The 15696-nt window shown below is 33.3% G+C and overlaps 2 protein-coding genes and 1 non-coding gene across 3 annotated transcripts; 1 reads left to right on the top strand and 2 right to left on the bottom strand.

The window, feature by feature from the left end:
* Positions 1-2501: 2501 nt before the first annotated feature.
* LOC107779496 (putative polyamine transporter At3g13620) lies at positions 2502-4280 on the top strand. Its single transcript, XM_016599945.2, has one exon. It carries the CDS (start codon positions 2573-2575, stop codon positions 3980-3982), a length of 1410 nt encoding a protein of 469 aa, XP_016455431.1. The 5' UTR covers positions 2502-2572; the 3' UTR covers positions 3983-4280.
* A 993-nt stretch (positions 4281-5273) lies between these two features.
* On the bottom strand, positions 5274-5345 carry TRNAG-UCC (transfer RNA glycine (anticodon UCC)). Its single transcript has one exon. It is a non-coding gene; the product is annotated as a tRNA-Gly (tRNA).
* A 2056-nt stretch (positions 5346-7401) lies between these two features.
* On the bottom strand, positions 7402-14930 carry LOC107779504 (serine/threonine-protein phosphatase PP2A catalytic subunit; the record flags this gene model as incomplete). The annotated part of the gene is given in 11 exon segments (NM_001325282.1): positions 7402-7883; positions 8054-8161; positions 8250-8339; positions 8450-8641; positions 10186-10252; positions 11135-11175; positions 11344-11415; positions 11909-11980; positions 12622-12705; positions 13492-13548; positions 14666-14930. Coding segments are annotated over 11 exon segments (939 nt in total). The 3' UTR covers positions 7402-7817.
* Positions 14931-15696: the final 766 nt, after the last annotated feature.

Below are 15696 nucleotides of genomic sequence, written 5' to 3'. Positions count from 1 at the left end.
ATCTGCGCATCGCGCGGGTTGTGTTATCATTAGCTTTTAAATTACTATAATTTATTTAAAAAGTGGCCGGTTTTCCCTTTTGTCATTGTACCGGGTGTTGTTGTATTGCAGTTATATGTGGTATTCAATTTCTAACTGTTGGACAGTCTCTATGCATAAAAATTTGTTCTTTTTTTGTTGGCTACATAGTCTATTTCTAGATCATGATTACTGGTGGTAAAATAGTTTTTAAAAAAATAGTTATACATCCATATTATTCATTAAAAATGGATTGGATAATAAACTTTTTAAAAACAGGTCAAATATGAATAAGAACCATATTATTTACTTAGAAAATGGATAACCAATGGATAACTAATGAGTTTAAATTTTATATTTACAAAGCCTCAAGTTGGTGGTTCCTCGAGTTTAGGATATTAGGAATTCTCCCACAAGTGATCATATTCAAGAAGTCATGGATAATATGGTTATCCATATTATCCGTCGGTTAACCCGTTTTTTATCCGTATTAAATATGATTCAGATCGGATAATTTATTTATTTTTTGCATTATCCGTTTTTGATCCGCTCATATCTGACCGACCCGCTTGTTTGCCCCCCTAATCATGACTTTAAAAATAGGATTCCGATCTTTTTGTTTACTTATTTGATGAGTAGAAATTATTTTTTAATAAAAAATTATAAGAATAATTATTTAGTCATATTTTATTCTTTTATCATTGTGCGGACAAATTAACTTATTTTATTTAACTCAAACACTTTCTATTAGACTGAATCAACAACCAACAAGTTTACAATAAAACTAAGAATATACTCCTAATAAGAAGGAGTAACATAATTTCTAGACTCTCTTGCCAAGCAATGAGCAACTAGATTTGTTGGTCTCTTAACTCAATCCAGAGAAATATTAGAATTTCTTCTTAGCAAAAAATAATAATCCTTTAAAAGCACTCTAAATTCTTGTAAAATCTTAAATTACAAAGTAAGAAGAGAATTGAAACTCATCATATTGGTTCGGTAAGCCAACATTCGTACTTTCTCACCACCAACATGTTTTTGCCCAACTCTTTTAATAGTCGAGAGTCTAGGACTTCAAATGTTTCTTAGTACAAAAAGAGAGTGTGACTTTCTTTTGACAGTTGGAATAGTTTTCTAAGTAAAGCACATAACTCAAGAATGAATGTAACCGTAAGAGGAAGAAGACTAGTTTGCCTTGTATAGCTTTGCTAGCCAGGTACTATCAGTTTTCCAAAAACTCAAAAAACTAGTTTTGGAATTTTAAAATTTGAAAAATTGAGTTTTTCTTTTCCCTACAATAAAAGATTTGAGTTACAAAATCTTAAATTTTGCAAAAGCAACTTAAACAAACAGAGTTGCACAAAAGGTCAAAAATATTATTTGAAACAAACGCATAAACGTCACAAAATATTTGTGCCCAAGAAGTTACATTATTATCTTGCGAGTTTCTCAAGCTTTTCTGCAAACTCTCCCCTCTGTATTGTGCATTGTTTTTTCAAAGCAAAAGGCAAGATTGACGTTGTTAATTTTTTTTTTTTTTTTTTACGTATAGACAATTATGTGAACAAGTTCTATCTCTTTTTTTTTTTTTTTTATTTACATAGACAAATAGTGACATTTTAATTCCCTTAATTTTCCTTAGTGATACTTTTAAATTCCCTTAATTTATTTCAGTCTAATCTGATTTTGATATGTTATTATATGAAATCTGAACATTATTTTAAAATTCAAATTTCGAAAATGCTAGGCACAAATCATTATTTTTTACACACATTAATAAAACTTCTTTATATTACATTACTTACAAAGAGTATTAAATTCAACTAACCTTCTCTCTTACTTAAATGAGCAAAAAACAAATAATCCCTCCAATCCATTTTAGTTGTCAAGATAACTTGTAAAAGTGATATTTGAATACTAAACTCCTATTTACTTTTCACATTTAGGATTTTTATGCTATATAATTAATATTTTTTACTTTCAAAAATAATAAGTATTTTGGATCAGTTATTTTTAATAACCATCGACAACTAAAATGAACAAGAAGAAATATTTGCCTTGTCAGAATAGCTCGAATTAGAATAAAAATAATTTGAACTAAGGGCATGTTTGGCCATAAAATATATATATTTTTTTTATAAAAATTTTCATTTTTTTTAAATCAGTGTTGGCCATGAAAGTTTTAAATTTCACTTGAAGTTAAATTTTAAAAAATTTCGAAAATTTAAAAAACTTTGAATAGCTGTTTTTCAAAATTTTCACTTCAAATCACTCACAAAAATTTAAAAATATTTTTAAATTGTATTTATATCTAAACACAACTCCGATTATCAAATATCATTTTTACTTTGAACAATTTTTTTTTTTTTTCTGTAATTTCATAATTCTTAAGTCCAAACGCCAACTAAAACTTCTAAGTTAAATGATACAGATAAGGATGTATGATTTCATTAGAATCTTCTTATTATAGTCTTAACATTTAATGCGAGAATCCTCCTCAAAAACAACCACTTTGATTCAATCTTTCATCAAACAGAATATTGCAAAAATCAAAATGACACAAGAAATTGATCCTCCACTTTCCACCATGCCAGAAAACTCTCCAAAACTCCCCATAACTACAACCACTGCAACTTCTAAGAACAAAAAACTGACTCTTATCCCTCTTATTTTCCTCATATATTTTGAAGTAGCAGGTGGTCCTTATGGTGAAGAGCCAGCAGTTCAATCTGCTGGCCCTTTGTTTGCAATTCTTGGTTTTTTTATTTTCCCTTTTATTTGGAGTGTCCCTGAAGCTTTAATTACTGCTGAATTATCCACAACTTTTCCTGGAAATGGTGGTTTTGTTGTATGGGCTGATAAAGCTTTTGGTCCCTTTTGGGGTTCCCTTATGGGTACATGGAAATTCTTGAGTGGGGTAATCAACATTGCATCTTTTCCTGTTCTTTGTATTAGTTATATGGAGAAGCTTTTTCCTATTTTCTCTTCTGGGGTTCCAAGATTTATGGCAATCTTGGTTTCTACTTTGTTGCTTTCTTTTTTAAACTATACTGGTTTGACAATTGTTGGTTATGCAGCAGTTGTACTTGGTGTTGTTTCACTTGCACCTTTTATACTAATGTCATTGATTGCAATTCCCAAAATTCAACCTCATAGGTGGATAAGTTTAGGCCAAAAGGGTGTGAAAAAAGATTGGAATTTGTTCTTTAATACATTGTTTTGGAACTTGAATTTTTGGGATAATGTTAGTACTTTGGCAGGGGAAGTTGAGACCCCACAAAAGACTTTTCCTTTAGCACTATTTTCAGCAGTGATTTTCACTTGTTTGGGATATATAATTCCACTTTTGGCTGTGACTGGAGCTGTGTCAGTTGATCAAAGTGAGTGGGAAACAGGATTTATGGCAAATGCTGCAGAGATGATTTGTGGGAAATGGTTGAAATTTTGGATTGAAATTGGGGCTGTTTTATCAGCAATTGGACTATTTGAGGCTCAGTTAAGTAGTTCTGCTTTTCAACTTTTGGGTATGGCTGAATTAGCATTTTTGCCCAAATTCTTTAGTTTGAGGTCTAAATGGTTTAATACACCATGGGTAGGGATATTATTGTCAACAGCAATTTCACTTGGTATGTCTTATATGAACTTCACTGATATAATCTCTTCAGCTAATTTTTTGTATAGTTTAGGTATGTTTTTGGAATTTGCATCTTTTATTTGGTTGAGAAGGAAGTTTCCTTTGATCAAAAGACCATATAGGGTGCCAATGAAGTTGCCAGGATTAGTGATTATGTGCTTGATTCCATGTGTTTTTTTGGTGTTTATAATGGCTATTGCAACCAAGATTGTGTTTTTGATAAGTGGATTGATGACTGTTGGAGGGATTGGATGGTACTTTTTGATCAAGATTTGTAGGTCCAAGAAATGGCTTAAATTCAATGATGTGGAAGAACCAATAGAGGGATGATGACCGAAACGGATTTAGAGCGGATTCTATGGGTTCAACTGAATCTATTAATATTCTCAATTATGTACGCATATAAAGTGGGATGACAACAAAGGCGAGCCGATTCGGTGGGTTCAACTGGATCTATTATTTCCAATTATGTATAGAAAATTACTAGAAGATTGAAACCTACTTTCACAATTAGTCACAGTGAAGATCATTGTCTTCAAGGAAGATACTTTTGGGAAGAATTTTCTTTAAGTTTTCCTCTATAGTGGGAAACTATATATAAATATCAAATTTATTTGATGTTCGTTTATTTGCTTTTGTTTTCTTCACTCTATCGTGTACACCCTTATATAGAAATCAAGGACAAAATAACTTATCAGGAAAAGGACAGTCACTTTTGTTTTAATGCTCTGAATAATTTTAAAATCTTATAAAATTTCCACTTTAGGAGAACGTAATTAATTCGAGTTGATTTGGTATACCTTTTAGTCAACGATTTAATTTTTCTCAAGACTTCAAAAGCTAGCTAAGAATGTTTTATACACTTAGCTATATATTGCAAAACAAACTGTCATGCTAATAATCATCTTCCCTTTAAAGCTCACAGCATATTAAATGAAGAAACTATGAAAGAATATGCAGATTTGAAGTAATCCATTTTTATTTATGATGCAATAGTTACTATTAACGGAATTCAAAACATAATATATATATAGTTAAAAAAATAGATTTTACCTTATATACACGGTGTAATGTTTCGGCGAAGGGGTTTCGGGTGAACCTCCTTTCACCCCTAAATCCGTCCCTGATAATGAAGCCAAGAATTTTATTAAGGGGTGTCAAAATACATAAAAGTAAATAGACGAAGAAGTTAACGAGATTCAACTTATAATATATACATTCTAAAAAAAATTACCTAACTATACAACGTAATTTTTCAGCGATGGGATGTCTATTCACACTCTTAAAGGATATTTAGATTGGCTTATTTAAGTATTTATTGGCTTTTAAGCACTTTTCTAATTTTTGTGGTGTTTGACAACGATAAAAAGTGTTTAAAAACACTTACTTTTAGGCATGAAAAATATAAAAATAAGCCAAAAGCCAAAAGTTAGATATTACCATCTTATGATTTTTGGTTTTTAATTTATAAGTTACTTTTTAAAAGTCAATCCAAACACATCTTAGATTAACGTGGCTCCGCCACTATACAGAAGTACAGGCATATCTATACAACAATGTTATAGAAAAATGTTTCACACTTGTACATGGAAATAAAAAAGATAAAAAAACATATTTGAAATGCGTCTGCCGGGAGTCGAACCCGGGTCTATTGCTTGGAAGGCAATTATCCTAACCGTTGGACTACAAACGCTTGTTGCAGATATGATATTTGTTTTAAAAACATGTTCACATAGAATTTGTTAAGAGATCCTTCTGTATAAGTATTATACTAATACGTTTCATTAGGCTAATTAGAGTTGAAAACAAAATATCTCCAGCAGTACTTTCTTATGCAATCGGCTGCTGGCTTAAGGGAAAAAATGTATTTCCTATGATCTATATTACTAGTTGTTGTGTTTCTTTTTAATATATTTTTTTTAAGAAACTATTAATAAGAAGGATTTTTTGACTATTATACTCTTATTTACTCTTCACATTTAGGTTTTCTACGCGATGTAATCAACTTTTTTTTACTTTGAAAAACAATTAATCCGAAGGACAAAAATTGATCACATCAATCTTGATTCTCTAAAATGATAAATATTTTGTACCAATTATTTTTAGTAACCATGATAACTAAAATGAACCAAAGGGAGTAAGATAAAGTCACAAAGAAGCACACAGTAACTCCTAAGGATCGTTTGATTTAATAAGTTATACTGAAATTATAATACCAAAATTAAATAATGACTAGATTGTTAATGAATATACTCTAGTCAGTAGATGTTTGTTCATTAAATTAAAAATGAAATATATGCAATGCAAAACATATGTTTGATTTTATAATAAATAAACTTGAATAAATTTTTACTTTTAATGTTAACATTGGCCTTGTTAAAGGACTTTGGGAGAAGAGTTTTAGAGGAGCACTTGTGTCTTTTGATTGTTTTATCCCGGGATCAGCTATGTTTGCAATAAATTTTCAAGATATAAAAAATAAAATGCAATCACAAAATAGGAGAAATTTGTTTTTACTAATCAATTGTGAGTACAATTCTGTTTCTCCCTTGATTCTTCTCTCCTGATTATCTTCGTGATTCGAGGGTTGAAGCAGCGTATTTCTCGGATGTAGGATGATGCAGACCTCCTGGGGATGTATTTGATCTCCAGCTTCTTGAACTATTTGATTTTCAAGAAGTATCCAGCTATATTTTGATCTCTTTGTGAATATTCCAAGAGTTTATGAGATTTTTGAGACCCCTTTTCAAGGGAATATGTGTGTGCATTAGGATTTATGGTAGAGTAACCTTCAAAGAACCCTGATAGACTCCTAAGATTTCAATAGTCTTGTAGTTTCTTAAATTTAGGATTAAACTTGATCTTTTAAAATTTCAATGTCTACAAGCTATCCCGACGTTGAATGTGTTATAAAAGTAATATCACAATTATGATATAACTGATTCCTAGATTATTTATACCGAAAAAATAAAAATTCAATCAAAAGACTAAATAATCTCGCATTGTCCCGAAATTATTAACCCTTAACCTTCTAATCAAACGACCCATAAGAGTAATGAACACTTTCTCCCTGCTCACATTTGTCAATAGGAATAAACTCACCCACAAATACACGAAATCATTGAATATATGACATTGTATCCTTTACATGTACTTCTACCACTTAACTATGGTAAATTAAAGAGTACATGTTTTTACCTCTATATTATTTAACCATGTTTAACTAAAATAATTTAGTGGTGCAGATAAATTTTTCACCAACATTATTACGAAATTGCTTGGAGACACACGTATAAACGATTCTTATAGAAAACCAAACTTCCATTATTATTTCTCTAAGAAGCATCTAAACGTTGCAGGAAAATAAAGCAAACAACAACACAGTATAATCTCACTAGTAGGGTATGGGGAGGGTAGTGTATAGGCAGACCTTACCCCTATCCTGAGGTAGAGAGGTTGTTTCCAATAGACCATCGGCTCCCTCCCTCCATGAACTCCCAACATTGCTCTTGGGGTGACTCGAACTCACAACCTCTTGGTTGGAAGTTGAGGGTGCTTACCACTAGAGCGAGCACCGCACTCTTGTCAATATTTGTAACAAACAAAGAACAATTTTGAAGTATCAAATAAAATAGTACGAGTTATCCATATCGGGCGCTAAAAACACAAGTAAACAGTCTGCCTGAGGATCAAACTCAACTATCAAGCATGATTTGAAAATACAAACAAACTTGAACAAAACCACTTTGAGAAATCAAAATAGAGTCGTGACCTCATAGAAAATTACACGAGCACTCATTAAAAGGTGTTTAAAAAAATAATCTTACCTCTACAACGCTTATACGACAGGAATTGTCCTTGTAAAGGGACAAGAATTATCACGAAGCAAATCATTGTCCTTTCTATCTAACCAAAAAATATATGACCAAAGAGTGAAAATATTGTCTGCGGAAAAATGATACATGCACCCTCTGTCACTGGCTTCACCATCTCTTCACAGCATCTCAATGAGGTTTCAGTATCACATGCCTGATTTACATGCTTCATTTCATAGTAGTAGCGCCACCGTAGCGGGAAAAAAACTACAAACTGGTAAAAGGCTCGTAGCATATAAAGCAGTCAGCAGGACCTACCGCACAAAAATCAATAGGTTTGTGCATTCGCATCATAAGAAGTAATCAGGTGTTCTTCGGGTTACATCTGGCTCCCCTCTCCTTGGAGCTGGTTCAAACTGCAAAAGAAATATTTTTTAGACATCACAAACAGTTGCAATTCTCATAGAGCGCACATAATACAGTAAACTAATTAGCAAACCTACTCGTCTGAGCTTGATAAAAGAAAATTGTACCAGAATGAGGGGAGACCAACTAAAAAAAAGAAGGAAAAGAAAAAAGCAGAGACCTGAATGAATGTGCGCTCCCTGGAATCATCAACTTCCAAGATGGATGCCATATTGCCACAACGGTAACAATAATTAGGTGCACTAAAGATGGTAACCACCTTTTGATCCTGCAACGCCGGCATCGCTCATCAATCTTTCGTTCTCTTGGATCAAAACAAACTCACATAAAGAAAAAGGATTTAAATGAGAAATTACGTGGGCCCAATTGAATCCCTCCATAACCAGCTGGTGTGCTCTAGCAATTAGCTTCAAGTTGTTGGTGTGGTTAAACTGCTCAGAGATATCCTGTTGTAATTCATTGACAAGATAGCAAAAGCTTTATTTGCTGACAAGAACAAATAAGAAATACCCGTATAAATCAGAGAGAATGAAAGGGCAAGTGATATGCAAATTACTTGGCCAAATGTATATCCAGCACCCCTAGGTGAGATACCCCAACCACAACGATCATCAGGATCAGACCATAAAAGATCACACATAGCACCCTCATGTGGAACTTCTTGTACACGGTCAAAATTGCGAATATTATCAAGAGTTTCAATAGATGGAGACAAACCACCGTGGAGGCAGAAAATCTCTGACTCAACCTACAAAAGAACCCATTAAGACTAGAATTGCATACCAAAGACAACAATCTAAAATTCTAACTAATAAGAAAATGTATTTAAGGCATATTTTCCAGTTTCTGAAATTATACAGCAAGGTAACAGCCTGTAACAGTCCAACTAATGATATTGCCCATGTTAGACCTAGATCCACACAGCTTGGAAAAACATCACCAAGGTCTGAGGTTTGTTCCCTAAATACCCAACATCATTTTTGTGTTCCGCCGATGCGGGATTTGCCTAGAGTATCACGTACCCAGGAACTCTGCGTCCTTGCTAAGGTTTGCCCCGCCATCGCTCAAGGTTGCACATAGTCTCACTCTGATATCATATGTAGCAACTCAACCTACAATGACGATGTCCATTTGGAACTTAGGTCAACACCGCTTCAAAACGAGCCGCTAGGGTCTAAGACTTGCTTCCTTATATACAATATTTATCATGTATTTTTGTCGATATAGGATTGCCTAGGGTGTTAAACATCTATCCAAATTCTCGAGCTAAAAAACACTGAACATAATAGCAACAATTATGGTGTTTCTTTTACATATTAGTGGCTATGTTTTTTTTCCTGATAGTGGCCAGGCTAGCAATTTACAGTTTTATGTCAAAGTACTAGGTCAAATACAACAGTTACCTCCCTCTCCCCTTTAACTCCAACACCAGATAGATAGGAACATAAATCTCTCTGTAATATGGAAAGCCATTTGATCTCAATCAAAATAGGCAAAGAAAGCATGTGTTGATTGATCAGTAAGAACCCACATTTTTTAAATTCCATCCCTGCCTCTCATCTAACTCGGCTTTCCCCGCTCCTTTGAGAACACTATGGACAAACCAGATTTCAGTGTGAACTTTTCGAATAGATTGTGTTAAAGACGGTCTGATCTTATTTAACATGAATTTCTGCGTTCACCAACTGTACTCCTAAGTCCTAACAAGATTACTATTAAAATTATAACAAACAAAATATCCAAGTTGTAGCTTTGGGAAAAGGTTATGCTGATACACATTTGATTCTAAATCTAATGAAATCATGTTTGAACAAAAACAACGTGATAGAGCTTCTAAGTGAGCATGAGTGATTTAGTTTGCAAACTCTTTAAACCACTTTTTCAGGATAATTGAAAACACTTTAAGCCACATCGAGTTCCAACTTTGATTTTGGGTTTTGCAAATGTGTTCCCACATAGGGCTTTCATACATTGAACACAAGTCCATTTAAGGCAATATATTGAATATTTGAATATATAACCCTAGCATAAAGAACTCTGCTAATTCATAATCTCAATATGTTTTGGGTCCATTTACAAAAATAAAAACATAAATGCATTAAGCAAGAGGAATAACGTATCACATTATCCACAGAAAAATACTTGGATAACCTCAGCAATATACATAATAATTTTAAAAAAACACAGAACCATGTGTTACGGATCAAAATCAATCCCAAAAAACAAAGCTAATTGCATAATATGTAATAAGTAATCCGTTAACAGACGTTAAAAGGAGGATATTATACTAACCAAAGCAGTCAGAGGAAAGTAGTCAAACAGATCTGTGAAAGTCTTCCACACATTGGCATTACCATATCTGTAAAATAAAAATACAGAAAATTACTAAATATTTATTATTATTAAACTTAACAATAAGACGAGTTCGAAGAGCATCCAAAAGACTCAAAATATTACAGAACAAGGGAACTGAAGATGAGCTACTAATGGAAGAAAATGCGTTCTAACCTTTTCCTTTTAGAATAAACAAAAAGCATTCTAAGTTGCAAGTTTCAATAGTTACTCTGTTTTTTGCTTAATAAAGAATAACGTTTCAGACTTGAGAGCTGTATTCTTAAACTGATATACTTCATGAACATCAACATATGCTACATGCTACATGCACATTTCAACACTTATTTTAAAGTACATACGCCAATAACCCCGGTATAAAAATATTTTCGTTTCTCAACATCTGCACGAACCAACTGGATCATCTTAATCGGGAAAGAGGGAGTATTGTTTCGAGTTCCACACTCAATCCATCATTATCATATAGCATGACACATAGCCTTTTACTTTATGAACGCATATCGACTCTGTACATTCGCAAGATAAGTTATACCTTACATCATATGCACGGGCCATGGAGGGAATTGGGAAGTATCCCATTAAAGCAACTACAATTTCATAGAAGTTAAATGATGAATCACCTATGACGACTATATCTTGAAAAACAACTACCATAAAATCCTTATTTAGAAAAAAACTACTACTATGATAATATTTAGGCTGTGGAACCTAGATATAGACATTTTAAGAGAATTCACATATAAACAGCACGCCCTTAACTGTGAAAATACCAAGACAACGAATTTTTTTAATCCAAATATCCAAACCCACCACTCCCTGCTACCTCAAGGCCAAAGAAGAGGAGGCCATACAATGTAACATACAAGAAGTAAAAATTAAGAAGACTTACTTCCGTAGGCATTCATCATAAAACCCATAAACCTGAGTAATCTGCAAGAGACAGAGCAACAATCAGTGCTCACCACCAGATCTATTCAAGATTAAAATCAGAATTGAAATGAATAAATTCTTGTAACTCACTGCATAAAGGGATCCATTTGATGAGGTTTATGTAAAATGTAGAGACAGGGAGATCTTTAAGTCAAGAATGAAGTATACCTGGCGACTCTCATGATTACCCCTTAGGATTGTAATTCGCTGGGGATAGCGCACTTTGAGAGCCACCAAAAGCTGGAAAAAGTGAAAAACAGATGAGCTTATAGTCAATGAGACCATCACTAGCAACATCTACATAACACTAAGCCCATCTCAGTAGTGAAAAGGTGTTCCAGTACGATAGTGAAAAACTATTTATTATGTCTGTAACGATGTAAAACTTATGGGTTCCTGCATTCCAACATGCAAATTTCTAAAACTAACAGTGAACCCATAATATCAAACAAGCCAAACAAGCCAAACCAGCCCATTCATAAGTGAACTATTATAGTTATATAGTAATAAAAAGCTTTCCACACTTCAGGTAGCGGAGAACTGAAGATATTTCTCCAAATCTAAGAGATCACATGCAAAAAAGTACTGTCCCGAAAAAGTATAACACGAGAAATACAAGAGAAGCATATGGGAGATGGAAAAGTTTACAAGCATTGCATGACTTTATCATAAACAACTGATATATCATTACTGCATCTACTTGTTTTAAGAAATAAAGGAGCTAGAAACTTACCGTTACTGTTTCAACAGAATAGTATCCACGATCTACATAATCTCCCATGAATAAATAATTAGTGTCAGGACACTGCCAATAAAACCAAATTAGGACGTGCAAGAAAAACAAATCTAGTGCAATCACTTTCTTGGAAACATTAAAACTACATATTAGCATGTCACAATACAGCCACACATTAACACACTTAGAAACAAGCATTATGTAGCTCATATCCTGAACAGTAAAGAAGTCCTCAGAACTCGATAATCAAGTGACTGAACATATCCTACATCATTTCCGAAGATAATTTTTTCTTTTTTCTTTCCATCGCATATTGATTTTGTTTGCTCAATGGCAATGAAAAGAAGCCACCCTTTACCTCTCTTGAGTTAGTGAAATGGATTATATTGTACTGTGTTCACTTTCAGATTATTAACACAGCTTCATGACCAGCAACAAAACTAGGTCTCAACACTTGGATAACAGTATATGCAACATTGCATATCACTTCTAAAAACATATTAAGAAAAATTCTCCTTCTTTCTGAAGAAAAGAGAAATTCTTCCCCAACCAAATGACCAATATACTCGAAAATGTTCACTGACACCACGAATTGCTGTGACAAATAAAAGACAATTAAGAAATTTTTCTTGCTCTAGCATGCCCCTAGTCTCTCTTACGCCAAGAACAAATGCGTAAAGGAGAAAGCAAAGAATAAGAAAATGTGATACCTTTCCACCAATTCGAAAAAGCTCAGCAAGATCATGGAACTGACCATGAATATCACCACATATCGTCACAGGACTTTTCACAGGCTGCAATAAGGAAAATCCAATAATCAATCTATCCACGGAGTTGGGAATATTTTGGATACTAATTACATGTAAAAAGTTAAAAATGAATAGTTTTGAAAAAGCTCTCGAATTCATTAAAATTATATTCCAATTCTTAATCACATTATGTCATAAAAGAAAGAATTACCTCACTCTGCATCTTTAAGATGATAAAATTACAAGGAGAGTCAAAATCCAGCCTATCGTACACTGAATAGTTTGGGCCTTACACTACTTTCTCATAATAGATGTTCCAAATTTAGTCCTCGTGGATATGGCCTAGTGGTTGAGCCAAGAGAGCAACCATCTAAAAATACCAAGTTTGAATCCCACCTACAACACTTGGTGCAAGCATATTTGCTCTAGCTTAGTGAGCAGGAGTACCTGGCAACCTGTACTTGTGGGTTAGACAGGTTGCCATATAAATCATTAAGTTGCATGCACACCGGCCTGGACATCATTTATTAAAATAATGATGTCCTACAATGACTACCAAAAGATTAATACTAAAGCACTGGTTCCAGAAGCACCTTAGGTTCATCTCGACCAAGACCTGTCGAGTTGATTTTTCTTCTCCTATGACTCTTTTATGGGGATAACAAAGAGCTATTAGATTGAGATTGGTAGAATATTATAAGGATTTGAATTGTGAAGAAGTAAGGAAATTAGTGGGAAAGATTATAATATTGGTCTGGTTTGGAGGGGGAAAACTTGTACTTCGTGAAAAGAAAAGGCAAGAGAACATAACCAATCATCAAGGTATCATACCTGCACGTTGCTCTCTTCCATTAGAATCTCCTTCGCTTTCTCACATAGTCCTCTTACCTATACAGCAACATGAACTCCTTTATCACTAATACAAGAGGAGGACTAAAACACACGCACCATAAAAAAAGGGCAACATGCAGCAAGCCATTAAATAAGAGTCTAATACAAGCTCAGATATACAAGCTCAAACAAAACAACTCCACTAGAAGACCCAAAGTATCCTAAATATAGACCTCTACTCTCCTTTTTATAAGCTTCATGGGCACTCATTTCCCTGTATACAAGCTTCTGTAATAATGTATGCCATAATCTTACTGAAAACTCATCTACAACTCTGCAATAAGCCAATACCAATCTTTTCATGGTTTCCAATTAGAGATATTGTATTATTTTAGGGCATTTGCAGATTCAATTACAAGCTCATGAAGGAACTTATCAAAAAATTACAAGCTCATAAACAAATTCAAGTTCATTTTCTTTTAATGCGGAACTCAGGAGTCATCTGGTACTCAAACCCCCAGGGGATTGGAGATGGAGATCATTTCCACTAACATATCCCTCACTTGTCAAAACAAGATCAAGTTTTTCACTTAAAAAGGTTATGACTTCACTATTTTTTTCGTTGGATCTTGGAATTCTGAAGAAAAGGAAAGTAAAAACAATTTGAAAAGAAAAATGAGGGTAAGTACACTGCACGTCTGACTCACTACAATTCAGTGGCGGGGCTAAAGGAAGCATGGGGGGAAACTGTACTGCACAAATAGGGTAAAAAGCAAACTATTTTTGCTATGTATATACTGTTGTATACCCTTGACATAAGAAAATATTCTAGTGTAGTGTTAAAGGGTGTTCAAAGATTACCTTAGATCACAAGTTCAAATCTTAGTGTGACACTCTAGTATTTTCTTGAATCCCTTTATATGAATTTCTAGGAAAATGATACTAAAGAACACTAGAAGGAACATTTCCATGTTTTCCCTACATCCAATCTGAGAAGAAACTGAAATTTTTCGAAATCTCTAAATCCAGCAACACATATATGAAGAACACACGGATCTGATTCTCAAACCCATAAATCTTAGACCAGAATATCAAGAAAAAGGCACGAAATTTAAGAGAAAATAAAGAACAGCAAACACAGATCCGAAAAAAGAAAAGAAAGGGGAAATTGAACCTCCTGTTCGGACAAGGGTTTGCACTGCATAAGCTGAGCAATTTGTTCGTCGAGATTTCCATGAGATGCGCTCGATGGCACCGGATCCATTGCTGATTGATCTTCTTTTCAACTGCTTCTGGAGGGAACTTTGTGCAGAAACCCTAGCGGAAAAGAGGGATGAAATCAAACGGGGGTTTGATTTGATTTGATTTTCTCTCAGCTCTACAGAGAGAGAGAGAGAGGAGTGAGCGAGTGGTGGTGGTGAAACCAAAGAGGAAAGGGCGAAATAGGGAACGCACTCTTTGCTTTTTGTGCAGTTTTCGAACTTCTTCTTCTTGTTTTCTTTTTTCTTTTTTTCTTTTTCTTTTTCCATTTTGTTGGTACCTTTTTTATAACGTCTTTGTATTCGGAATAAACCGATTGCCTAATTAATCTAGATCTCATAAACTTCAAGAAAATAGCACTTTCGATCAAATATCGATTAATTTTATTATTTGAATCCAAAATTTCTAATTAAGAGTGAAAAAAGTTTATTTATTTAATTCATTTTTATGATCATTTCAATGGGAATTTTTCTAGATACAAAATTAGGACAGTATTAATCTGCTTTAACAAGAGTTTTATTATAAATAATATATAAATTCGGTCAAAACATATAGTTTATATATAACTTATTCGGTCAAAACATACAATTTGTATACAATTTATATACAACTTATATATAACTTGTAAATAACTTTTTACAATTTTAATAGTATATTCAAGTTTAATGGTGGAATTATTATATTTAGCTTAGGTGAAAGGTTTGAATTTGGAGGAGGAAGAAAAGGAAGAGAAAATAAGGAGGATTGGAGCCTAATATATTATTTTGTATATAATTGATAATTATGTATAAGATATGTAACTAAATGTGAACATTTCTAAGAATGATAATTAGAGTCATAATATAATATGGATATATAAAAACTCCACATTTTATTAGTACTAGTAGCTATAATTTGGTACCCTACGCATAATGGGATTGTAAACATTTGATGAAATCATCGGCA

This window comes from Nicotiana tabacum, chromosome 19 (assembly GCF_000715075.1).
Source record: "Nicotiana tabacum cultivar K326 chromosome 19, ASM71507v2, whole genome shotgun sequence".
NCBI classification, from domain to species: Eukaryota; Viridiplantae; Streptophyta; class Magnoliopsida; order Solanales; family Solanaceae; genus Nicotiana; species Nicotiana tabacum.
This window is presented reverse-complemented; position numbering and strand designations above follow the sequence as displayed.

Coding starts and splice junctions, on each gene's coding strand:
- LOC107779496 (XM_016599945.2), top strand. CDS start 2,573: ATGACACAAGAAATTGATCCTCCACTTTCCACCATGCCAGAAAACTCT.